This window comes from Ahaetulla prasina, chromosome 2, assembly GCF_028640845.1.
Source record: "Ahaetulla prasina isolate Xishuangbanna chromosome 2, ASM2864084v1, whole genome shotgun sequence".
In the NCBI taxonomy this organism is placed as follows: Eukaryota; Metazoa; Chordata; class Lepidosauria; order Squamata; family Colubridae; genus Ahaetulla; species Ahaetulla prasina.
This window is the reverse complement of record NC_080540.1, coordinates 191982096-192007894: the sequence shown is the minus strand read 5'-3', so window position 1 is coordinate 192007894 and position 25799 is coordinate 191982096. Positions and strand designations below refer to the sequence as shown.

Below are 25799 nucleotides of genomic sequence, written 5' to 3'. Positions count from 1 at the left end.
CTATCCTGAACTGCATATAACATAGCTTACCCCCCAAAATAATACAAAATAACATCACTTTGAGCCCATTTTCAAAAATAAACATTGATAAAAAAACAGCACCCTTAATGGAGTCATAAATTAGGCAATTGCATGCTTGACATTTAAGATTGTTCGCTTTTCGACCATGTTTATTTAATTCACCAAATGTTATATCTTTCCTAAGCCCCCTTTACTAGCCAGGGCCGAGATGATCTAGGGTCACAATACGAGTGAAAACAATAATACATATTTTGTTTTCTCTTTTAAATGGAAGGAGGAGGTGGGGGCAGGGAGGAGAGAGAAAAGATCTAAACCCAACCTTGGCAACTTTAAGACTTGTGGACTTCAACTCCCAGAGTTCCTCAGCCAGCTTTGCTGGTCTTAAAAGTCTTAAAGTTGCCAAAGTTGGAGAACCCTGATCTAAACCAATGTTTCTTAAACTGGGCAAGTGTCAGACGTGTGGACTTCAACTCCCAGAACCCTTCAAGAGCCAGCCATGTTGGCGGGGGAATCCTGGGAGCTGAAGTCCGAACATCTTCACAGTTGCACAATTTGACAAATAATTTGAAGGAATTCGGAAGTCGTTTCCGCTACTTCCCCGGGCTCAGCTTTTGTATTCTCCGCCACGCGCCGGCCGCGAGGAGCGCGCTGTGAGGGCGGGGCAACGGGAGCCTCCGTCGTTTCCTCCTAGCCGCGCGAAGGCCATGGTGCCGGTGCTTCCGCGGCTGTATCTCAGCGGCGCCGATCTCGGCCCGGCAGACGGTTCCGAAAAGCCAGCCGTCACGGCGCTGCTGCAGGTGGACTCGGAGCCGCCCGGAGCCGCTGCGCTCGCGGGCTTCGAGAGCACGTTGTTTGTCCAGGCGCTGGACCGGCCGCAGAGCGACCTGCTGAGTCGCCTGGACGAGTGCGCGGCTTTCCTTAGCCAAGTCCTGGAGGGCGGAGGAAGCGCCCTGGTGCGCTGGTGAGCCCCCGGCCTAAGGAGACTGCTTGGGAGGCGGGGTGGCTGTGACCTGGGACTGGCCGGCAAAAGCACCCAGCCACGTTCTGGTTCTACTAGCTTTGAGCAACGTTTCGGAGCAGAAACCAGGATAGATTAAACCCTTAATTATAATGCAGTTATTAAGAAACGGCCTGGCTTTCTTGAAGGTGTAGAAGAAAATTTCTGCCCTCGTTAGAGTATAATGTGTCAATCGGATTTAAGGTTTTCCTGTTTTTAAATACTTAACGAGTTCAAATACTGCGTTTCCCCGGGAAGGTTTATGTAGCCGCAATTTGCTGTGTAGTACAGACCACGCTTTCCACACCTTCCGTAGGAAACCTCCCAGATTGTCTTTGTTACGTCATAATTAAAGCCCCGCCCACTCTATTTGAGCTTTGGAGTTCACCTTGTTTGAGCTCAGAATAGCTGCCGCCTTTGTATTCCTTTTACCCTAGCGCTGGGCAATATCTAGATCAGGGGTCTCCAACCTTGGTCCCTTTAAGACTTGTGGACTTCAACTCCCAGAGTTCCTCAGCCAACTTTGCTGGCTGAGGGGCTCTGGGAGTTGAAGTCCACAAGTCTTAAAGTTGCCAAAGTTGGAGAACCCTGATCTAAACCAATGTTTCTTAAACTGGGCAAGTGTCAGACGTGTGGACTTCAACTCCCAGAACCCTTCAAGAGCCAGCCATGTTGGCGGGGGAATCCTGGGAGCTGAAGTCCGGACATCTTCACAGTTGCACAATTTGACAAATAATTTGAAGGCATTCGGAAGTCGTTTCCGCTACTTCCCCGGGCTCAGCTTTTGTATTCTCCGCCACGCGCCGGCCGCGAGGAGCGCGCTGTGAGGGCGGGGCAACGGGAGCCTCCGTCGTTTCCTCCTAGCCGCGGGAAGGCCATGGTGCCGGTGCTTCCGCGGCTGTATCTCAGCGGCGCCGATCTCGGCCCGGCAGACGGTTCCGAAAAGCCAGCCGCCACGGCGCTGCTGCAGGTGGACTCGGAGCCGCCCGGAGCCGCTGCGCTCGCGGGCTTCGAGAGCACGTTGTTTGTCCAGGCGCTGGACCGGCCGCAGAGCGACCTGCTGAGTCGCCTGGACGAGTGCGCGGCTTTCCCAGCCAAGTCCTGGAGGGCGGAGGAAGCGCCCTGGTGCGCTGGTGAGCCCCCGGCCTAAGGAGACTGCTTGGGAGGCGGGGTGGCTGTGACCTGGGACTGGCCGGCAAAAGCACCCAGCCACGTTCTGGTTCTACTAGCTTTGAGCAACGTTTCGGAGCAGAAACCAGGATAGATTAAACCCTTAATTATAATGCAGTTATTAAGAAACGGCCTGGCTTTCTTGAAGGTGTAGAAGAAAATTTCTGCCCTCGTTAGAGTATAATGTGTCAATCGGATTTAAGGTTTTCCTGTTTTTAAATACTTAACGAGTTCAAATACTGCGTTTCCCCGGGAAGGTTTATGTAGCCGCAATTTGCTGTGTAGTACAGACCACGCTTTCCGCACCTTCCGTAGGAAACCTCCCAGATTGTCTTTGTTACGTCATAATTAAAGCCCCGCCCACTCTATTTGAGCTTTGGAGTTTACCTTGTTTGAGCTCAGAAGAGCTGCCGCCTTTGTATTCCTTTTACCCTAGCGCTGGGCAATATCTAGATCAGGGGTCTCCAACCTTGGTCCCTTTAAGACTTGTGGACTTCAACTCCCAGAGTTCCTCAGCCGGCTTTGACCCCTGATCTAAATGAAAGAGCTTTTGAGATATTTGTAAGCCTAACCTAAATTAAAAGGTTGCAAGGAGGTGAGGAGGGTTTAAAAATTCTGCAATGCACTTGCAGAGAATTGTTGCCGAGTGTGCAAATATTTATTTATTTATTTATTTGTCAATCATATATAAGGTAACAGGTAAAAGTATAAACATAATTTGGATACATGCAAAGAGTAAGTAAAAAAGGAATATTAGGACAGGGACGGTAGGCACGCGGGTGCACTTATGCACGTCCCTTACAAACCTCTTAGGAATGGGGTGAGGTCAACAGTAGACAGTTTAAGCTTAAAGTTTTGGGGGTTTGGGGAAGAAACTACAGAGTCAGGTAGTGCATTCCAGGCATTGACCACTCTGTCACTGAAGTCATATTTTCTGCAATCAAGTTTGGAGCATTTACCTTTGTATCTATTATTTGCTCGTGTATTGTTATGGTTGAAGCTGATGTAGTCATTGACAGGTAGGACATTGTGGTAGATAATTTTATGTACTATGCTTAGGTCAGATTGAAGTCTGCATAGTTCTAAGTTGTCTAAGCCCAAAATTTGGAGTCTGGTGGCATAAGGTATTTTATTGAGAGCTGAGGAGTGGAGGACTCTTCTTGTGAAATATCTTTGGACTCTCTTGATTGTATGTATGTCCGATATGCAGTGCGGGTTCCAGACAGATGAGCTGTATTCAAGGATTGGTCTAGCAAATGTTTTGTATGCTCTGGTTAGTAGTACAATATTACCAGAGAAGAAGCTACACAAGATTAGGTTAACTCTTAGTGCCTTTTTGACAATGTTGTTACAGTGGGCTCTGGCACTTAGCTCTTTAGAAATGAGTACTCCGAGGTCCTTGACAGAGTGAGGGTCATCTATAAGGTCATGTCTATCTAATTTGTATTTTATGTTTTGATTATATGTTTTGAAATACTCCCAAGGTTTAATAAACCATACTTTAAAATTCACAGTAATTGACCTCATATTTCATTCTCGGTAAAAAAAACAAACGAGTCATATGATGGCTTATTGTGATTTGTGAACCCAGGCAATAGAATGGTTTTTAAATTGATGACATTCTTTCCTGAATTTTCATTTTTGCCTTCTCCCCTGTCAAATCTTAGCGAAGCTGTACATTAGCTTGTGGTAAGGTCCTTTTGTCAGTCACAGTTCTGAAACTATTTTTTGTTCAGAATATACGAATAAACTATTGTTAATGTAGAATTGTCGTCATCCAAGCATTACAGTAAAGACCAACCTGAATCTTCCTGTTACGTGATGTCAAAAATGTGCTAGGGGTGAAAAGTGGAGGATTTCATGGTAATCAGGATACATAATAATTGTTTTGCATCCAAGCAGTCTAGCAGAAACTGGAGAAAGATTAGATTCCTTGATTCTGTAGCATTATATTAATGCAGCTGTCAAAAATGAGATGAGGGATGTGTGCCCAGCCTTCTGCTTCCTGATCCTGAATAAAAATGCATTATGAAAAACAGCATAAAAGCAGGAATGATATATTTTGTGGTATGTGTAAGGGAAACAATACTTCACTATGTCTTCCTGTTCTTTTTTCCAGTCATGCTGGAGTTAGTCGAAGTGTTGCTATTGTGACTGCCTATTTAATGAAAACTAATCATCTTACTTTTCAAGAGGCCTATGCCTTTGTTCAAGCCATCAAACCTGATGCTAAGTATGATTTATTTTTTCTTTGGCAAAAGTGTTTTCTCATGAAGGTTAAAATACACATTCTGTGATCTATCAGTTTTCTTTTGATTTGTTCTAGGGTGAATGAAGGCTTTGAGTGGCAACTGCAACTCTATGAAAAAATGGGTTGTAAGGTTGATGTTAGCAGTACTATTTATAAGCAGTATCGTTTGAAAAACATTACAGAGAACTGTCCTGGTAAGGCAAATAGAAATTACGATATATATACTCCATTACTTAGATATTATGCTATCTACATTAAATTGTACTTTTATTGCTATATTTTGCTAGCTACGATCCTTTTAATATTGGCAGTAAGTAGAACTGTAATAGCCTTTCTCTTCAGTATGTTAATTATATTATAGATAGCTTATCTGATGAAACTTCAATTCTGAAAGGATATTTAACATGTGTTTACTGCGTCTATGAAACGTCCCAATATCTGTAAGAAAGCTAATAATGTGCAATATTAGCAATGTTATATCTCATTTTTTTTTTGTTCCTACCCATCTTAGTGAAAATTAGCCTCTGACAAATGCTTTAAAAGAAATTACATAAAGGTCACTAGTGGCTCCTATATTATTTGTACATTTTTTCCCTCCAGCTTTTTTGCTTTTGATGGCAGAGCCTGCTTAGTTCTCAACAGACATTGCTTTTATTGATTAGCTAAACTTCTATCATGTGTTAAGATACTCAAGGATTTGGGGGGATAGTTGAAAACATCCAGAGATGCAACTCAGTTTCAGAATTAATACACGGGGTGCAAAAATGCATTTTGTTTTTGATTGAACTATAAATCAGTGGTTATTTTTAAGTCTAATGATAGCATTTTTGTCACTTCTACTAGTCTGTCTTCTTCAGAAGAAATTCTTGATTTTTCTTGATGTTTTTCAATTAACAATTTCACATTGAGCTTCAATATTGTGGACACTAGTAATAAGCCACCTGAAGGACATTCCTGTCCTCTGTTCATTCATCCTGTCATCTAGAGCATTCTTATTGTCTAGGGTAAAATGTCCTTGGAGGATAGCATTCTGTTTATATTCTGTTTGTTGCATGCAGAGTGTTTTGGCTCACCATGTTTAATTTCTGCCATTCAAATACAAAATAATGAAGAAACGAAGAAATGAAGAAATTTTGATATGTAATGTTTTAGACTTTAATTTGTATCTCTTTGATATGTATGTATAGGTAGTCCTCGACTTATGACCACAATTGAGACTGGAACTTTCATCGCTTAGCAAGACAGTCATTAAGTGAGTTGTGTGCACTTTTATGACTTTTTGCCATGATTAAGTGTATCTTCAGTCATTAAATGAATCATATGGTCATTTAGTGAATTCAGCTTCCCCACTGACTTTGCTTGTCAGAAGCCAGTTGGGAAGATCGCAAATGACCTCGGGACTCTGCGCCCATCATAAATATATGCTGGTTGCCAGGCACCTGAATTTTGATCACATGACTGTGATGACCCCAAGTGTGAAGACTGGTTGTAAGTCACTTTTTTCCAGTACCGTCATAACTTCAAATAGTTGCTAAGCAAATGGTCTTAAATTGAGGACTACCTTCTTTGTGTTCCCCAGATTGGGCATGAATTAAGTAAAACTATGTTTGCCTTCTTCCTTTTTGTTAAGAGAGATGTGCAGGTTTTTATAGTAATATGTATATATATATCAATTACTAGATTCTAAATCATGTATCTGTAAGTTATTCATAATTTTGATACCAGTATTAAGTTAGTCAAATACATAATACCTTTTACTATTAGGCTGCATAACAGACTAGTGAGAGAAAAATAATCTTCTGAAAAAGCAGTTGTATAAAAATAAAAATACTGATATTGAAAATAATAAAACTATTTTATGTACCTTTCCATATTTTTATGTTGAATGTTATATGTTATGCAATGTTACAAAAGAACTGAACTAATCAGATTCACTGCATTTTTATCACCTTTTTTTCATGAGAAAAGAACTAATGATTAGGCATTAAAATTTTGACGATTCTAAACTGGTTGGAATTGAAGCAAAATTTATCCAGAAAGGGAAATTATTTCCAGGAATAGTTGGTCTTGACAATGGAATAGTCATTGCTTCTAGGATAACCTAGATAACCTTATTGTACTTTGTACTGTGACAAAATATCTTCTCTTTAATTCATCTGTAATTTTTTTGTACAAAATTCAAAATGTTTTGTCATCTTTTCTTGAACCTAATATAAGTATTACAGTTTTGCTCCTGTTTCTAATTTTTTTTACATGGGCAAACATGACTAATTACATTTTTATGTGATTTTTTTTTCTCCCAGCATTCTCATAAAATTGGTATCTGAATATTGAATTGGAAATGTTATAGTTACCCGGGTGGACTTATTTTAATAAAGGCTAAAATCTTACTTGGGAGATTTTAGCTATATTAGTTCTTTTAAGGCCCTCTTGGGATAAATCGTTGCAGCTTTAAACCATCCTTTTAAGATGTGTTTTATTGTATACTTCTGTGGGAATATTGCTATTAGGACTACATGTAAATACCTGCAATAAAGAAGTGTTCTACACTTTCAGAGATGCTTCATTATAAATATATAAACTCCTTATTGTTTCTGGTTTTCAGAGACAGGCAGCTTGCCTGGTCATGTCTTCGCAATTGATCCAAACACAGTACATCAAATCCCAAATCATGACATTCTTTACAGGTGCAGGAAATGCAGGTACGTGGCTCCAGAGGAGCATTTATTGAATAGTATCTTATGAGATCAGTTTATAGCAATTTTCCGAGCACGTAACACTTTTGTGACCAAGGGGCTAACTCTAAATGCAGTTAAATTGGTTGGGGATTTAAACAGACTAAATGTTGAATTAATCATAGTCTAGGCAAAAGGACTTTTTGGGAAAGCTTTACAGCTGATGCAGTTGCATGCAAAAATTTGGGTCAGAGTGTATGTTTCAGTGAATCCCTAGGTGAATAGCAGTCGACACAACTCTTATATGATACAAACATACTTCTACAAATAGATCTCTCTATAGATATGCAAGTCTGAGGACTGTGAAAGCCATTATTTATGTTCCTCAACCCCCCCCTTCATTTTATCTTACTTTTTTATGGATATTTCATGGTTGATTTAAAGATACGTTTCAGACTGATGTTTTCTTGAAATAACCAATCTCTTTTCTGCTTCAGTTTTTTCATTGACTGCTGGCCTCTGACTTCTAGAATATGTTGATACTTTGTAGAATCCATTTTTTCCTCATATGTACAATATTTTACCACTAGCTGTGATGCAACCCCAAAGCATAATAGAGTCACCCTGATACTTACACTTGAGCAAGGTGTTCTTTTTCTCCAAAAGAATGTTGTGTAGCCAAATAGTTCAGTGTTTGTTTCCTTAGTCCAAATCACTGTTTCTAAATGTTATTAAGGTTTTCTTTTGCTGACTTTAGATGGGGAATTGACCAATCACTCTCTTTCAACCCAACCCAACTCACAGGGTTGTTGTGGGGGAAAAAAGGGAGGAAGAAGGAGTATTAGGTATGCCTTCCCTTTCAGCTATTTATAAAAATAATAAAGGTGGGATACAAATAAATGAATAAATAAAATAAACCCACGGTGTACTATGGACAACTACTCCAATATAGACTGTAGTTTACTTACAGTGAGCCATTGATTCTGTTTTGTAGATCTGACCAGTTTGAGGCAATTTTAGCAGAGATTTTTGCAGAAAATTATAATGTTTAAATTTGTACTATGTGGAATTGTGTCAACTTTTGTTCACTTACAGATTTATTGAAAAAATTGTCATTTTTGCTTGCAACTGAATGTTCTTATCATACATGATAAGTATTGTATGTGGTTAGACTCAATAGCTACCAAAAGCTATTGCCAGAAATGGTGTTGCAATCTGTCAAAGGCATTTCAAACTGAAAGTAAATTGATTTTCTGTTTTAAGTATGGATTATTTGAGATGGTAGCAAGGAGCTTTGAAGATAAGAGCAAGTTATTGCTGTCCGTGAAGAAAATCACTTCTTGGAGAACTTTTATCATTGGTGGTATTATATAGTGGATGGATGAGCTTCTAAATGTTTTCTATTAAGATAATTAAAATCTGAACAGTATATTAAAAAGGGAATGGGCTCATCCTGATATAAGGAGATCCAAATCCAGCAATACTATTTTAATCTCTATGTTGTTGGGCTGCTCAATAGGTAGTTCTCCATCTAGTGATAATTCAAATTAACTGGTTACTGAAAACAGTCCCCTCACTGATGGTCAGTGCTTTATCTTTAGTTTTCTCTAAAGTATATGGGAATTCCATTCCATTTGAAAATGGTGCCATTATGCTTAAAAGAAGAAATTAAGAAAATATTGGTTTTGAAATGTTGAACTCTTACAATGAAACTTTTCTTAGTCTTTTTTTGATTCTAGATCAGGATTGCTCTGTCTACAGGTAGTCTTCGACGTAGGACCAAAATTGAGCCCAAAATTTATGTTGCTAAGGGAGAAATTCGTTAAGTTAGTTTTGCCCCAGTTTACAACTTTCCTTGCCGCATTTGTTAAGTGAATCACTCCAGTTGTTAAATGAGTAACACCGTTGTTAAGTGAATCTGGCTTCCTCATTGTCTTTGCTTGCCAGAAGGTCACAGAAGGTGATTCCCGTGACCTTGGAACACTGCAGCGGTTATAAATAAGCCGTTCTTAACGTTTGAATGTAAATCGTGTGACCATGGGATGCTGCAATGGCCATAAGTGTGAAAAACAATCATAAGTCACTTTATCCAGTGCTGTTGTAACTTTGAATGGTCACTAAAGTAACTGCTGTAAGTCGATTATGCGTATATGTTTCTTTTCCACCTCATTTTCTCTAATAAGTAAAAAAAAATATTGCAGGTGCCAGATAGCAATGCTTCTTGGGTATCCTTTCAAATGACTTTGTGCTCTTTTCTTTCTGATAAACAGGCGTTTGCTGTTCCGAAGTTCAAGCATTTTACCCCATGATGAAGGCAAAGGACCTGCAGCATTTGCTCACAAAAAAGTTTCAGAGCCTGGACCTTTAGGCCGTGCAGGTCAATCAAACTGTACTTCTTACTTTATTGAGCCAGTGCAATGGATGAAGGCAGCACTATTAGGAGTGTTGGAAGGACAGGTGAGGAAAAGAATCTGATATAGGCTATGACCTATTTAAATGTTGATATATATGTTAAATAATTTGAATAGCACTTGTAGCTTGCATATTAGATGGAGGGAAGTATGCTTAACTCCTCTACAAGCTGTCATCCAGGTAAGTCTGCCAAAGGTTGACTTATGTTAGGAAAAGGAGTTCCTATCCTTCCCTGATACTGTTCATTCTCTCTGTTTAGCTTTCTGACCAGTTTGGCAGTGGATGGACCAAGTTGAAGTGAATCCTCCCTAACTTAATTCATGATCCACAGTAAAATTGAAGCTGCTCACAGATGCATTGTTCTGGCCCCAAAGTTCATTCAATCTGTTTATACGAGAGCATGGATACCATGTACAGTAACTGAATAATGATGACTAAATCTATTCAAAGAGAATTATCTACTCACAAACTGTTTTGAGACATTGTGGTATTGTGAAAGGTTGTAAAAACACCAGATTTTTTTGCTACATTGTCTGTATAGAAAATGTAGCATTGCAGCAGATTTCCTCAAGGTAAAATTATTTCCAATTCATTTATTTACAGCATGAAATTAATGAATGGAAAGATTTTGCTTTCTATTCTTGCTGTCCTCAGTTTAACTCTAAAATATGAATCCTTCAGAGATATAATTGATATATGGGGCCAGAAATTAGTAGCTATATTATCAGCAATGTCACCAATGATGTCTGCTTTCATGGATGCTAATGTATGAATGGAAGATACAAAACAAATTTTACCTGATGCAGAAATTGTATAACCAGAAATACTGGGTAACAAAAAGGATAGATTATAAGATAGGGAAAGCAGTTAAAGTGGAAACATGAGACTACAGAAGGATTCTGAAAATGACTTTCTACTGGATGCACAAAAGAAGTAGGTTAAAACTTTGAAAATCAAAGTGGAATTACAAATAATAAGCCAAGAGAATGACCCAGATAATGATTTTACTGTAATTACAAAAGTGGTTTGCTAAAGTCTTGAAGAAACCTTTGGAATGGAAAAAAGAAAAATTGAAGAGAGACCAAACCCTACAACAATTTCTGAATGAATGAAAGTTCAAGATTGTTAAAGTAAAAGGAAAGAATATAAAGGTTATTTCATGAAGGTTAGAATAAAACATATTTCTATAAAACTCTGGTAATCCTTTATATACTTTTTGTTGACATCATGATTTAAAAATTGATGATTTATAGATTTATATACAGATAAGCAATAGGGAAGAGATATTTGTTTGTAGCCTTATAGGAGGATGAAGATATATCAAATGCGTTTATACTTATTGTGATGACTTATATTTTTTCTTTTTTCTTATCAATATTCTCCCTATTTTTCTTTCTTTGAGTTTAGTTTGCATTTGTTTTTACTATTGTAATAGTAAAATAGTATTGTAATAAAAATTTTAAATAAGAGTTATTTTAAAAAGAGGTAATTGATACAAAATTCAGTCAGTGTTATCATGTAGCCGGGGGAGGGTTCATAATAAAATTTCATAATTCCCTTACTTTAGGTCAACTGGAAAGGAAATTACTCTTGGTTTTGAAAAATTAACATCTTGATTGTTTTAGAGCAGGGGTGTCCAAACTTGGCCCTTTGGAGAGTGGTAGACTTCAACTCCCAGAATTCTCCAACTAGCAACTTGCTTAAATTTATAGCTCATGCTGGCTGGGGAATTCTGGGAGTTGAAGTCCACCACTCTCCAAAGGGCCAAGTTTGGACACCCCTGTTTTAGAGCAACCTCTTAAAAGAATAAATACCTGGGCTATTAATATTAAATGATACAATATCAGAACAAACGGAATTGCAGCAATAGAATCATAGAGTTCTATTTTAAAACCACACACAAAAAAGAGTATTACTGAACAAAGTTTCACTGACAACTATATTATAGGTGACAGAGTATTGTAAGCATGTGAAATCTACTGGTATATATATATGGAGGGGTTGTCCTATATTCCTTCATGAAAAATTAACTAGTAAACTAAGTTCAGTAAAAAGAAAAGATAGATCAAGACATTTTGTTGAAATGTAGCCCCCCCCTTACTATATCAGGATGTTGGTGTGTGTGTGTGTGTGTGTATACATACATACAATATACATACATACATACAATATATATTCTCATTCTCCCTCCCTCCCTCTCTCCCTCTCCCTCTCTCTGTATTAATTTTGGATTATCCTATGGTACCTTTTCCTTCAGTACTTAAACATGAACTCAAAAATGAACTCAATATTCATTTTTCTCAAGGAAAGAAAAAGTTGAAAAGTCATATGTCACACATGGGCCTAGAGAGAAGGACAGTATTGGTAGAAGATATGAAGCCCATATAGATTGGGTAGTGAATGAGAAACTGAGTGAGAAAAATTGAACAAAAGGGAATTCTGAGATCCTGAGCATAGAGCAGATTTTAAGAGAATGCCAGATGGAAGACACGTTTTCTGAAGTTTTTAAAAGAGGCCAGGAAGAGGTGGGCGGTATCAGGGAACTAAATGAATGCTTTCAAGAGATAGGATGTTTTTAAATCAGGAACCAAAGCAAATTATGAGAAGAAGCATAATTGTTTGTTTGTTTTAAATGGTCTTCTAAGGGCCACACATTATTGTGTGTGCTTACAAGAAGAGACACCTAGGAGTACAGGATTTGTGAAATTGGGCAGTAAAAAAAAGGAGGCCAAGTTTCAATTGATTTGATGTAACTCACAAAAAGCTTCAAAGTTAAGAGTTCCACATGTTCCATGCTTGTTTTTTAAAGGTGAAAGGCCAGACAGAATATCAACTGTCCTTTCTCTCTGATTCCCTTGCAGCTCCTGTGCCCAAAATGTACATCAAAGTTGGGTTCTTTTCACTGGCATGGTGAGCAGTGTTCCTGTGGTCATTGGGTGACTCCAGCCTTCCAGATTCACAAAAATCGTGTTGATGAAGTAAAAATATTGCCCATTGGGGAGCCAAAGAATGTGAGAAAGTGAACTTGGTTTGTATTAGGACAACTGCATATACCTGGCATAAAGAGACACAATTTAATCAATGCTTTAAATATCAGTGGCCTTGCGCAATAATTTTTGTTTGACTTTACAATAATAGTAGGCCAAATATACAGCAGAGCTAATTGCACGTCACAACGGAACATTTCTTGAAATAGTTTTAATTTCTTAAACTGAACACTAAAATTTGTGGTCGCACCAGGGTACATTTGCACAACATGACTGCTACCAGCCAAGATTACCATAGTTGCAAATACGTCTAGAGGCGCTTCCTTCTGAACAACTCTGCATTGTGTATGTGAACTGCATTTTCCCAATAAAAATAATTCCTGAAAGTTTAGTGTGCGAGTTTATGACCAGAGAGGGAACAGGCAGGATGTTAAATTATAGAGACGTTCAATTATCAAAAATATAATTGAGGTTTGTTAGAAAATCTCATATGAGATGTGCTTCTGTAAAGATAATTCTTCTGAAAGTTGAGGAGTTTAGAAGGGTGGGCTGCTCACCTCAGCTTCTGGGAGTTTTGCCACATGTATAACCAGCTGCTCAAATACAAATCTTGGCAAGTAGCCTATTGTATGAATGTTTAATCCATTTCCAGCAAGATCTGTTCAGCATGGTTCTCTTGAGGAATTTTGGAATTACTACAGTTAAAAAATTCTAACCATATTTGCATATTCTTTTTAATTTTGTATAATTTGATCTTTTAAAAAACGCTAACGTTCTTGTGAAGTAAAATTTGGCAGTCAGAGCTATATTGAACTGCATACAATGGAGTTAAAATGGTCAGGGCAGTTTATGGTAGAAAGGTAGCTGAGATTAAAGCTAAAAATCAGAAATCTGAACACAAACCCCAAGGACAATAAAATAAAATAAAAATGAAACTTACAGAAACAGCAGAAACATCATAAAACAAAAGTCCAAAAATCTCCCTTTCAATTAAAAAGATCTAAGGGGGGAAACAATCCAACAATGTCTGAGGCAGTTTTGGGGGGAAATGTGAAGACTACATTTCAAAAGAAGAGTGCTTTACAACACTGAAAGAGCCTGGTCATTGCTCTCCACCTACCTCTTCTTCATAGGCTTAGGTGGAGTATGCTTGTAGTCAAGCAAGGGCTTTCCAACCTATGGATACTCGTAGAAGGACTATTTATCTACAGGCAGGCCAATTAATCATTGTCACTTATTTACTGTTACTTATAAAAGTCAGAAATGTTGGGCATACACTAAAACACCCTCCTGGCTCCTGTAAGTTTAGAAAAGGCTAAGGAATATATTTAAAGTCATATTTTATAATGATAGCACTATCTTGTCCAATAAATATGTTTGAAAGTTGCTGGACGTTCCATATTCCCAATCAAACATCATGCAACAATATACTGCCATGTTAAGATTTACATTTCTGTGTTGCAGTCCTTTTCTGACTTTTAGTAATTAGTTTATTCTTTATGGCATTAAAATGTACCTGTACTGTTTTAATCTTAGGCTTATTTAAATGCATAACCATATAACTGGTGTATGGGTTTGTAGATCTTAGTTTTATGAATTCATTTTTATGATTTCTGATTGCCTTTGTATTCCTTTTGTATTGTTTTCACAGTTAAGATTTTTTAAATCAACTTATACTATCATAACTTCAAACTTGCTGACAATTATTACAGTTCTACATTTTAAATTCTAATTAGAGTCATTCATAAAGTTTAAATAGCTTTGTGGACTTTAATATTGAAGTTTTCTTTTTATTGTTTGATATAGAGAGACACCTGGATGTAATTCATACTATTATACCTGTTGCCACTAAAGATGTTTTTGGCAATAAGTATTTTATTAAGTTTATTCTAGTGAAGCTCTATCAAATTATACTAGCTTAGTATTTCATCATGTTAACTGGGCACATATTTAAATTTAGTGCTGTTAATTTCCACAGCACTAAACACAATAAAAATAGATTTTTCCATAGTTTCTATTCTGTCTGGAATTTTCATCTTGTAAATCTCTAGGCTAGATTGCCAACTGATTGCTCTGTATTTTCTCCCATTTCCCTTCAGGTGGGGTGTTGTTGTTTTTTAATGTTCATTTATTCTTCTGATAAAGTATCATTACAATTCAAAAGGTGAAGACTATTTTAAAAATATTGCTCTGACTCCACATTAACATTTATTTATTTATTTTAGTTAATTTGCATACGTTGCATACATATGCATACGCTGGAGGCAATGCTTTTTCACTTTCTTCATTTCAAACCTGACCACAGATTTTCAGTTACCCTTTCTTCTGTTAAAGGCTCCTGCCATTGCTGCACCAAAATTTATTCAAAAAGAAAAAGACAAAAAGAACACTTTTCTCCTCCTTCCTTTGAAGATGATGGCCTTAAATGATTTTATATAGTCTATTTACTGGGTATGTGGGAAATATTTCAACCTCTGAACAGTCTGATTCATAATGATAGTTTTGCCTTCAAAATCAAACACATGCAAGAGTCAAGCAAAGGCTCTGAATTGAGATTGGAACAACAAAAATTTATTCTGACTAGCATAAAAATGGCCATTTTGAATGGTATTCTAGCTGTTCAAAGCATACGACAGGGCTGTTGTTTAGTGCCTAGTTTCTATTTACAAACTTTTCAAACAAACCAGTTATAGAAGCAGGTCCCGTCAAGGCCAATTTAATTTGTGTGGAGCAAAGTGACAGCAATATATTAAGAAGGAAGCAGCAGTTAAACACACCACTGTACAGAAGAATCTTGCTTGCAACTACAGAATTCCCTAGTAAGTGGCCTATGGGAAGAGTGGGTGGTTGTTTATGGGTTGTGCTGTGCTTTAGTATGCAGAGAGACATGTGTGAATGTAGTACTCTGCTTCCCACACAACCTATAGCAAATGCTATAGAGATTTAGGTAAACGCAAAGATAATATTGGCTTGTTGAGATCTGGCATGCATATGCACTTGGTTTATGTTGTGTTGAGCCAGTGGTGGGTTCAGAGTGCTTTTAGAATTATCAAGACTTGAGAAACCCATGTTGTTACATATTAGATGGGGAGCTTTGATCTTTTTGGGTTCTTCAGCTGATTTAAACCTTTGCTGATTCAAGGTGTCTGTAATTGCTTCTCCTGTTGTGAGCTTTCAAGATGTGAATGGCTGCTCTTTAAGGTCAGTTTTCTTTATCCCCTTCCTTCATACTCTGTTTATATATATATATATATGCAATGTTTACCTTATAATGATTTCTTGGCTACAGTCAAGTATTTTTTTTAAAAAAATGTAAACAACAAAAATAACCCATGGTGAAGAATATCATTTTTATTGGCTTGTCATGCTTCCTTTGTTCTTCTCAAGAATTCAATGCACTTGCTGCTGTTAAATGGCTAAGAGTCTGTTCATTGCTAAGTAGATACTAGTACAAAAATAGTATCTGAGAGTTCACTCTTGTTTCCCTCTCTCTATAATGCTGACGTTCCTTTGGGTTCAGCTGAACATTGATTCTCTGCTGAGAATGCCAAGATGTGTTGGGATTCTAATTCTGACTGTTTCAAATCTACCTTATGGGGGATTTTTTTTTTAAAAAAACAAACATTAAAATATTTAATAAATGATTTCTTTGGCTAATTTTTGTCAAGTTCGTTCGCTGTTGATATCCTTCACTGCCACCCATTTACTCTTGTGATATTAGAATGAAACACAAGGGAGAATGGGACTCATACCAAATTACACTATATTCTTATGCCTGGGATACACAAATCATTTTGAGCTTCATGTTTCAACTAGCCAATTTTAAATACAACATATTTTTCATGTTATGCAAAATTCTGTTGCTTGTTGTGGTAATTAATGAAAAGACCAGATCTTGGATTCCTGAAACCTTGATTGAAGAGAGCATACAGGGGACATGGTTGCCATTGAATCTAAAGGTCCATTATATTCAAAATCCAATAAGGGCAATAATTTCATATTTGTAATTATGCAATTGGCATAGTGGTGTCTTTTGCAGCAAAACCATGTTGTAATTGACAATTTAATGGACATTTCTTGAAAAAAACAAACCAAAGGACATTTTGATCTATAATTGACATTGTTCTAAAATTCTTCAGATTTTCAGTTGTGGCCATGCTGGTTAGGAATTTCCAGGTATTCAAATCTTGCCATCTGAGGTGACCCTGATTTGAAAATGCTGTTCCAGAAATGAAACTGGCCATTCAACCCCTCAGCTCTTCCACTACTAATGCATAGGTTCTGGTAGTCTGCCACAGATCTCATCGGCCCACTATATTTTCTGGGATAGGAAAGTATGCAATTGTTTGCATTTTCTGTCATTTCACACAGTTCCAAAGGTCAGATGCAAAATCAACTGGATCTGGAAGAAATAATTGTCCTAGTTTTTCAGGCAGACCTGACTCATGCATAATGTAGTTTGTTTCCTGGCTCAGTACAGTTTCTAAGCTCATCTTAGCTATCAGTGCAGCAACCTTCAAAACTTGCCTTTTTAGGAACAGAGTTAACCATCTGGTGATTGAAAAACCACTTGTTCATGAAGTTGTACTACTCAGATAAATGGTTTAATTTGCTTTTTCCCAAATAGAAAGAACTAGTCTCTACAGCATAATATAAAATACATTTTCACGATCTAATAAAAATTATTGTAAGCTATTTCTGGGCAGGTTTCAAAGCATACTAGAATTTCTGTAAACAGGTTTGGATAAGGATTATATAGTTCAAAGAATGTAGTAAGCAGTGGTGGGATTCAAATAATTTAACAACCGGTTCTCTGCCCTAATGATTTCTTCCAACAACCAGTTCATCAAACTGCTCAGAAAGTTAACAACCGGTTTTCCCGAAGTGGTGCGAACTGGCTGAATTCCACCACTGGTAGTAAGTATAATGTTACAGGTGAAATGGGCAGTGTAGAAATTTACCAAATAAAAATAAAATCCGTCTGCTTTGAGATTTGCTCTGGCATACTGTCAGAATCCACAAATGAAAACTACCACTTCAAGAGCTAGGCGTCAAAGTAAGAGAAACTGAATTGGTTCAAGATTTTGGCAACTTCATCTCAGAGATCACACAAGATTTGTATTTTTATTACTGGGCTTTAGGCTGACATCAGTAGAATTGTTAATACAGTTGGATGTTAACAGTAGATATCCTCTTTATTTTTTTTCATCAGTGTTTGGATTTTATCAAGTCCAAATTTATATTATTAAGAATTGTGAAATTTGGGGAGGTACAGGGCTAGTTAAAAGAATTATTATTTCATGCAGAAGGAGAAATGTGTAGGTGATTTGGAATAAAAGGACTGTCAACATTTCTTTACTAATTTTTTCTCTACAAAGGAGCAAAAATTCAAGCAATGGTAAGGCAGGGAAGAATTTTATTTATAACATCCTTTTTCAAGCCTTCCCCTCCCTTTTAAATGATTACATTTTTTGATAATAGTTTAATTTTTTAATTTTAATTAGTAGCACAATAAAGATGTCAGCTTTCTGTTCAAAATGGTGCTGGGATACATAGTGATGCCACCAGAGGGGGCAAGATCTCAGTACTCTGGATTCTCTTAAACTCAGGCATTTTCTGTCATGGTAACAGTTGTCTAGCATCCAAGACTGAGTGCCTAAAATGAATTCCCTTCTCTGCCCAGCCTAGATTTCCTTGTCTTTCTTCCTAAGACAGTCTTGTCAAACGAACAGTTCAATATACAGTGGAGACAGAAATATAAATTGTACTGCATCTGAGAAAACAGGGCATAAAGAGTTTGAATATTTATTTCTTTTGATTTAAGGCTTCAGAAAGTGAAAATTAACCGCTGGCTTTCTTAGGTTTTCTTCTAATTACCCATTGCCTAGAATCCATAGATCCCCTAAGATCTGGGACATTTATAGCTGCTGTTATTCTTCCTCCTCCTTTTCAATCTTAAAAATAGTAGTTGACTTTGAACCGGAATGAGGGAGTGGAAAACTCACTGTTGAGTAGTATAGTTGTTAAGCAAGAACATGACTTGCAATCTTCTCTGCTGGCTTCCCCATTGATTTTGCTTGCTAGGAAGGTTGAAAATGGCAACCAGGGAATTGCAGGACACTGTGACTGTCATAAATGCACTTGCTTTCCAACTGCCCAAATCACAATTATGTGACTGGGGACATGGCAATGGTTGTAAGTCTGAGGACTGGTCATAGGTTACTTTTTCAGCACTGTTGTAACTTTGAATGGTCACTAAACAAACAATCACAAGTGAGAACTACCTGTAATGTCAATAGATACCAAGAGCCAAACATTTTAATGTTTTTGGGAGATGTAGCCAAGAATGGAAAATCAAATACAGCTATAAATATAACCAGTTTTTTTAAAATATCCAAGACTCATGCTGACTGAATAGTGCAAGAAGCAAACCAGCACAGAAAGCTTTAAATCCCTTTTTAGTTCAGCCACATCCACATCTGAAAGAGTCCATAGCCACATAATGGTAATTAAAACAAACCCTCTGCTAGCTACATAGAGCCCTGCTTTTATGCCGCAATGGGTGGTGCTTTCCCAAGATAATAAAATATCTTCGGAGAGAAAGTAAATTCACATTCCTATTTATAACAAAACTGTTAATTTTATTTTTTATGCAAGACAGCATCTTTGGAATACTTCTACCAGATTCATTATTTGAATGTAAAGAATTCTTGATTAGATTGCCTTGATTGTTAAGAATTCTAAAATATGCACTCTTTAAACTTGCACTATGGGTGACTCTAGGGCAGGCTTGTCAAACTCAAGGCCCATAGGCCACTGTGGAAACAGCAAAGGATCAGCCCATGGTTCTCTGCCAGTGAAAATGAAGCTCAGGAGGCTGCGACGGTCTCCTGCAATCTCTGCCAGCATGCAACCCTCCCGAGCTCCGTTTTCACAGGCAGAGGATTTCAGGAGGCCATCACAGCCTCCCAAGCTCTGTTTTTGCTGGCAGAGCGCTTGGGCCGCCACAGGTACCCCTGACACGAGTAATGTTGAGCTGGCCATGCCTACCCTGGCCATGCCCACCCAGCCCCCAAGATCAAACACAACCCTGAAACAGCCCTCAATGAAATTGAGTTTGACACCCCTGGTCTAGGGAGACAACAAAATGGATCATTCGGTACTGAAACCCAGCTCTGCATAATTATACAGGCTGTATCACAAATGTTCTACTAGCATTAAAATGAACCTCATGATAAGATCACCACGAGTCGCTCAAATTCCAGGGTCTTGCATAGATGGTGAAATCATATAGGAGGCCTGTGGAAGGAACTCCTCTTGAGTTTTTCCAGCAATGATACAAGATGAAATTTTGCTAACAGTCCTAGAATAAAGATAGAATTACAAGAGCTCATCTTTATAATTCTTAGTTGCTTTCATATATACAATCTCACCAAACTAGAAATATATTCTAAAATAAAGCTGAAGGAGTGGAAGGAAGATACAGGGCACAGATATCTGTTGATTTGATAGTTATGGTTTTCATTCCTCTTTTGTATTTGAAGGCTTACAGAGGGACCTTATAACAATCTAAGATTCAGACCAGCTCAGCTTATAACCTTCCTTATTGAGCTTCCATTATACATAACATTCTTAATAATCATGCAGTTATATATCTTTGGGGGATAGAAATGTGCACTGACTTTGCATACATCTTAAACTCAGAGTAAAATGGGCTAAAATTTGGGATAGCTTTCACTCTCGGGGGCAAAATGGAGATCTATCCTTTGCCTACTTGTTGATTCAAAAACTTAAGTTCTATTTCCAGCATTGGGAACTCAACCATTTATCAAAAAGGGTTTTTCAAAAAGGTGTTTTTGCTTGCTCTTATAATGCACTTTTGAAGTTGAAACAATTGGTGGTGGTATTTGGGATTAGTGTCTGAAGTCCTGCTCTGAAATTATGACCAGATTACCATCTTTCATCCAAACACATCATCTTAGTGTCAGGAATGAGATAATCTTTCATTTAACCATTTGCTCCCTTCCATTATTTCCCATCTCCCATCCATAGAAGTAACAAGATCAGTTTCCCTCTTCTTTTTTGATTGGTGGAAGATCTGGATTTTGTTTTCAGGAACGCAAATTATTTTCTTTTGCTTTTAACTCTTCCCTTCGAACAAAATCTAATCAACATGTCTGAAAACATGCATTTATTTGCATTTTTCTGTATCCCCAAAACTAAACTTAAATATAGATTCTTGTTTTAGAGTGTTCAAAGTAAAATAGTTTGATACATGACCAAACAAGAGTCATTTATCTAACTTTATAAGAATCCCTGCCATAGGAATATAAGTTAATGTGAGAGTAGCTGAAATCACTGGTTAGTACAATTTTGTCTGCCTTATGGTTTTTCTCCTACTTAGAAGCAGTGAGATGAGGAAATTTTTTATCCCCAGATAATGGATTCCTCCCCATTGGTACTGTAAAATGTAATAATCCTTCCTACATTAGTGTCTCTATATTGCCTTTGAAGTACAAAGCAACTGTACCCCACTCCAATACCTACACTGGCCTCTGTACAGAAATAATTATATCCTATTCTCTTTTGCATCAGGTTTCAAATAAACACAATCTCAAAAATGTCATTATATGAGAGAACTGGAAGTGTCGTGGTGAGACTGGCTGGAAAATAGCGATGATGAGCTTTGCGAAAATCAAGCCAGACAAACTACTGCTGGAGGGGAGGGGGCGATCTTTGGACCAGAACCGTCCTGAAAGGATGGTAAAGAAAGAGAGGGGTCTCAGAAGGCCAAGAGGAACAGGCAAGTTCCTCGAAGGGTCAGAGACAGCTCTTTGATCCGGCAGTGGGGGTGGCGGCCATTAAAATGACTGCTCTAAGCTGGGGCAACCGGACTAAGCTTTGTGCAGGAGTGATGTTTGAATGGAGTACTGTTACTGGATGAGTGATTGGCCAATTCAAAGGTAAAAAGAATTTTTTAAAAAAAACTTAAAAGAGGTCCCAGCATGAAATAATTGGCACTTGGGAGTTTTAATTGAAAAAGAACAAAGAGGAAGTTAAAAGACTAAAGCCCCAAAAAGAAAACTTTCTACCTGAATTTAAATTGGATTTGGAGAAATTAGAAATAATACAAGAAAAAGAAAACTGAGAGAAAGCACTTTTTAACAATAAAAGGAAAAGCAATTGAAGATTTTTTAAAGTGATACTTTGTTGCATGGGGATTTGTGGATTGGAGACAGACATCTGCTGGTGGAAAGAAAGCACTACAACGAACACTTTAATCATTGAAGTAACGGTAAGAATTTTGGCTACTGTGGGAAATTTTAAGGAGTTGTTTTTAAACAGCTTGATCCCGACTTTGAAAAGAAGTGGAAAAGAATAAAGTCTTAAACTGGAACGGTCTAGATAAATATTTGAACTGGATGCTACTTGGAAATAAAAAAAAGAGACACTACATGGACTTGAATCTTAACTACACGTAAATTAAAAAAAAATTTTTTTTGAATTGACAATATGGAACATTGGGAATATGAGGAATTAATGGAAATGTTTAAAAAGGTGCGTGAAGCATTTAAAGGTGATAAAGAAGCATAAGTCTGGTTAGAACACACACACACAAAAAAAGGAATACAAATGAGAATCAAGAACATAATGTTGAAGGGAAAATAATTGAAGATAAAAATATAGATAATTACACTGGGATTGACAGTGAAAAAAAACTGGATGGGGAGAATATCACCCAAAAAAGAAGGGAAGAGAAGGGAAGAGAAGGAAATGGGAAAAGACTGAGGGGGAGAATTAAAAGGGTAACAATTTAAAAAAATTAGAGAAAGGATTCAGGGGAAAAGATACAATAAATATAAAAAGAAAAAGGAGAAAATAAGAGAAAGGGAGAAAAATATTAAGAAGTGGAATTTTGGAGACACCAAAAGAAAATGGTTAATAGGGGAAGAATAATGGAGAGAAGGAAGGGAAATAAAGCATTTTTAGTTGATTTAAGGGAATTGTGTTAATAGTAGAAATTGTATGTAAGAAGCAAACAAGAAGTATATTGTTTATTGTAAAATGAATCAGCAGATACAATATGAAATGTAGATTGGTTTAAATATGAAAACAATTGAAATTAAGATATAAAATTGAAATGCTAGTAAATGACGTGTGTAAGAAGCAAAAATAAGTATATTGTTTATTGTAAAATGAATTAGCAGATGTAATATGAAATGAAGATTGGTTTAAATTGGGGTGAAATGCTCTGGGTTCGGACCGGACTGGGGATGGGTAGTTTGGAGAACTGGTAGCAAAAATTCCTGGGCCCCCGGCCCATGCCCACCCAATTACCTGGTCCCCCTTGCCTACTTGGCAGCTTGCTGCTTCTTTTGAGCTCGCTCACTTTTCCTGCCTTGCTTCGGCAGCTGCAATCAATTGCATCAGCTAGCAATTCAATCTGCCTGCCTGCAATCCATCTCATCGGTGAGCAACTCAATTGCCTGCCTTGTCCCTTCAGTTGGGTAAATAACTGTGGTGGTGGTGGGACCTTTAAAAAATAGTTAATTGGGGTTTTTTTAGGAGATTTTTTTTAGACATAGCAATTTAAAGTTAAGGAAATTTTAAATTTAGCTGCTTTTATCTAAAAATATAAATAAAATAAAATAATAAAATAAATTATTTGTGCAGCTTTCTGAGATTTAGTGTATTTCTGTAGTGTTTCACTACACAAACAAAGTCTCACAAAGCTGTATGTGGCATTGTGTGTGTGTGTGTGTCAGTTGTGTGTGTGTAAAGTGTGAAAGTTGATTTTTGAGCTTTTTGTGGCTATGTGAGGTTCCTGCTTGTTGAGGGGCCATTTTGGGTGAAGTGCAGCTGCTTTTACATTGTGTGTGAGTGAGTTGTGTTGTGTGTGTGTAAAGTATGAAAGTTGGTTTTTGGTACCTCTTATTGTTTTATGTACTTTGTTTATTATTTTTATTGTTATTGGCCACACCCACCCAGTCACCTGACCACCAAGCCATGCCCACCAATTAAGCAACACCCACAGAACCAGTAGGAAAATTTTTAGATGTCACCTCTGGTTTAAATGTGAAAATGACTGAAATTAAGAATACAAAACTGAAATGCTACTAAATGAGGAAAATAATTAATTGATGTTGGAATAAGAAATCAGGAAATAAGGAAAATAAGAGGTGGAAGGTTAATTTAGTTAAAAGGTTTCAATGTAAAAATGGAATAAGCTGAAATACATTGTTAATAATTAAAAACTGTGATGGGGATTTTGAAAAATATAGTTAATAAGTGGAGAAAAAATCGGGGTTGCCCAGATACCATTGTGGAAAATATTGAATTGAAAATGAATACAATAATGGAGAAAGAATGGAAGGAGGAGTAGAGGAAAGAAGCAGGGGAGAAGAGAGGAAGGAGCAGGTGGAATAGAAAAAAGGGAAAAGGAGAGGAAGAAAGGGAGGGGAAATGAGTAGGAGAGAAGGTTAGAAAGGGAGGGAGGGAGGAAGGAAGGAGGAGGGAGAAAAGAAGGGGAAGTAGAGAAGAATTAGGAGAGGAGGAAAGAAGAAAGTAGAAAAGGATAGAAGAAGGGAGGGAAGGGAAAGAGAGGAGAAGGAGAAGAAGAATCGTTGTAAAACAAGGGAGATGAAATGGTCAAAGGGCAACCCTGAGCATGCTTAAATGTATTAGGATGAAGAACTAATTAATATGGAAGTTAAAAGAGAATATATATGATTAACAATGGATAAGATAAGCTAAGTAATTGAAATAATGTTAAGAAACTAGGATGGTGATGTTGTTTATATAAGAAGTATTAAGATAAGATAAAAAAGTAGGGAAAAAGAATATTTTGGCAAAAAATGTAACTATGTAAAGTGAATTTGTATATGATAAGTTGTATAAGATATGATATGGCCAATACTCTGTTCATAAAATATGTGTGTGTGGGGGAAAGAAAAAAAATCAATAAAACTTGATTTAAAAAAATGTTCATTATGATACTTGGGCCTAGATATATCTAATAGTATTTACTGCATATCTTTTAAATGTCAGATATGCCTTCACTGCTCATCTTAAATTAAATTGCCTAGAATATTGACCACATCACAAACTGGCAATGATTTATCCTGAACTGCATATTTCCAATTTATGAAAATGGTATCCCATAAGTTAAACTGAAACTTTTGTTGATATTAAGGAATAGAAGAAGGGGACGTCAGAGAACGAGGTGGCTGGACGGAGTCACTGAAGCAGTAGGCATGAGTTTAAATGGACTCCAGAGGAAGGCCTGGAGGAACGTTGTCCATGGGGTCGCAATGGGTCGGACACGACTTCGCAACTAACAACAACAACATGACTACTATGTTTCAAAGTAGAGTTCTAATATTTTGCAAAAGTTCAGTTATAGCACAAATGTAATTTTTTTCCTTCTGGGTAGTTTTCATTTGTCTAGCTGACTAGAAAAAAAAATAACTTGTATTATGAGAACCTCAAAACTGCAATCACATACATGAACATGTAGATGAGTAAGCAAATCTATACTATAGCTTAGCTCATCCTTTGTGGCTTGTTCAATGATAGTTAAATAAACCATGAACCATTATGATTTATGAGCTCAACTTGTATCTAATAGTTTGTTGTTTGATATCTAAATTTCTAATTATTGGCGCTGATATGTGGCATTATTCTAAACCCAAATCATCTGTAAGCCAGTGTATACATTTTGCAATGTGTGTCATCTTTTGATCCAAAAGTTGAACAGAGATACTTTTACAAAAAACAGCAGAAAACTACAGGTATCTCAAAACAGTTATGAAATATGCTAGCTCCCACTTCCCCTGCATTAACAAAAGGATAGAATCAACATCACATGCAGTGTTTGTACTGCTTTATAATGCCTTCCTAAGATCACACTTGGAATATTGCATCCAGTTTTGGTCACCACAATGTAAAAAAGATGTTGAGACTCTGGAAAGAGTGCAGGGAAGAGCAACAAAGCGGGCTGGAGGCAAAATATGAAGAACAGTTGTAGGAATCGGATATGTTTAGTCTAATGAAAATAAGGACTGGGGTGGCATGATAGCAGTATTCCAATATTTGAGGGGCTGCCACAAAGAAGAGGTGGTGAATCTATTCTCCAAAGCACCTGAAGGCAGACTAAGAAGCAATGGATGGAAACTACTCAAGGAGAGAAGCAACCTTGAACTAAGGAGAAATTTCTTGACAGAACAATTAACCAGTGGAACGGATTGCTCCAGAAGTTGTGGGTGCTCCATAACTGGTATATGGTA

General features: G+C 37.2%; 1 protein-coding gene across 8 annotated transcripts; it reads left to right on the top strand.

Moving 5' to 3' along the window:
* Nucleotides 1-570: 570 nt before the first annotated feature.
* Nucleotides 571-25182, top strand: DUSP12 (dual specificity phosphatase 12). Of its 8 annotated transcripts, XM_058169898.1 has the most exons (7): nucleotides 571-982; nucleotides 4308-4421; nucleotides 4494-4633; nucleotides 7045-7141; nucleotides 9385-9571; nucleotides 12388-12554; nucleotides 24707-25182. In XM_058169898.1, the coding sequence occupies exons 1-6, from the start codon at nucleotides 726-728 to the stop codon at nucleotides 12547-12549; spliced, it is 957 nt and encodes a 318-aa protein (XP_058025881.1). In that variant the 5' UTR covers nucleotides 571-725; the 3' UTR covers nucleotides 12550-12554; nucleotides 24707-25182. The 8 variants fall into 8 exon arrangements, with proteins under 8 accessions (XP_058025881.1, XP_058025880.1, XP_058025883.1 ...); XM_058169897.1 differs by lacking the exon at nucleotides 24707-25182 and having other exon boundaries at nucleotides 572-982; nucleotides 12388-16157; XM_058169900.1 differs by lacking the exon at nucleotides 24707-25182 and having other exon boundaries at nucleotides 573-982; nucleotides 4515-4633; nucleotides 12388-16157.
* Nucleotides 25183-25799: the final 617 nt, after the last annotated feature.

Excerpts from the sequence above, each read along its gene's own strand:
- DUSP12 (XM_058169898.1), top strand. The coding sequence starts at position 726 with ATGGTGCCGGTGCTTCCGCGGCTGTATCTCAGCGGCGCCGATCTCGGC. Across the intron at positions 983-4,307 it reads GGAAGCGCCCTGGTGCGCTG|TCATGCTGGAGTTAGTCGAA; the intron begins GTGAGCCCCCGG and ends TCTTTTTTCCAG. Across the intron at positions 7,142-9,384 it reads TACAGGTGCAGGAAATGCAG|GCGTTTGCTGTTCCGAAGTT; the intron begins GTACGTGGCTCC and ends TCTGATAAACAG.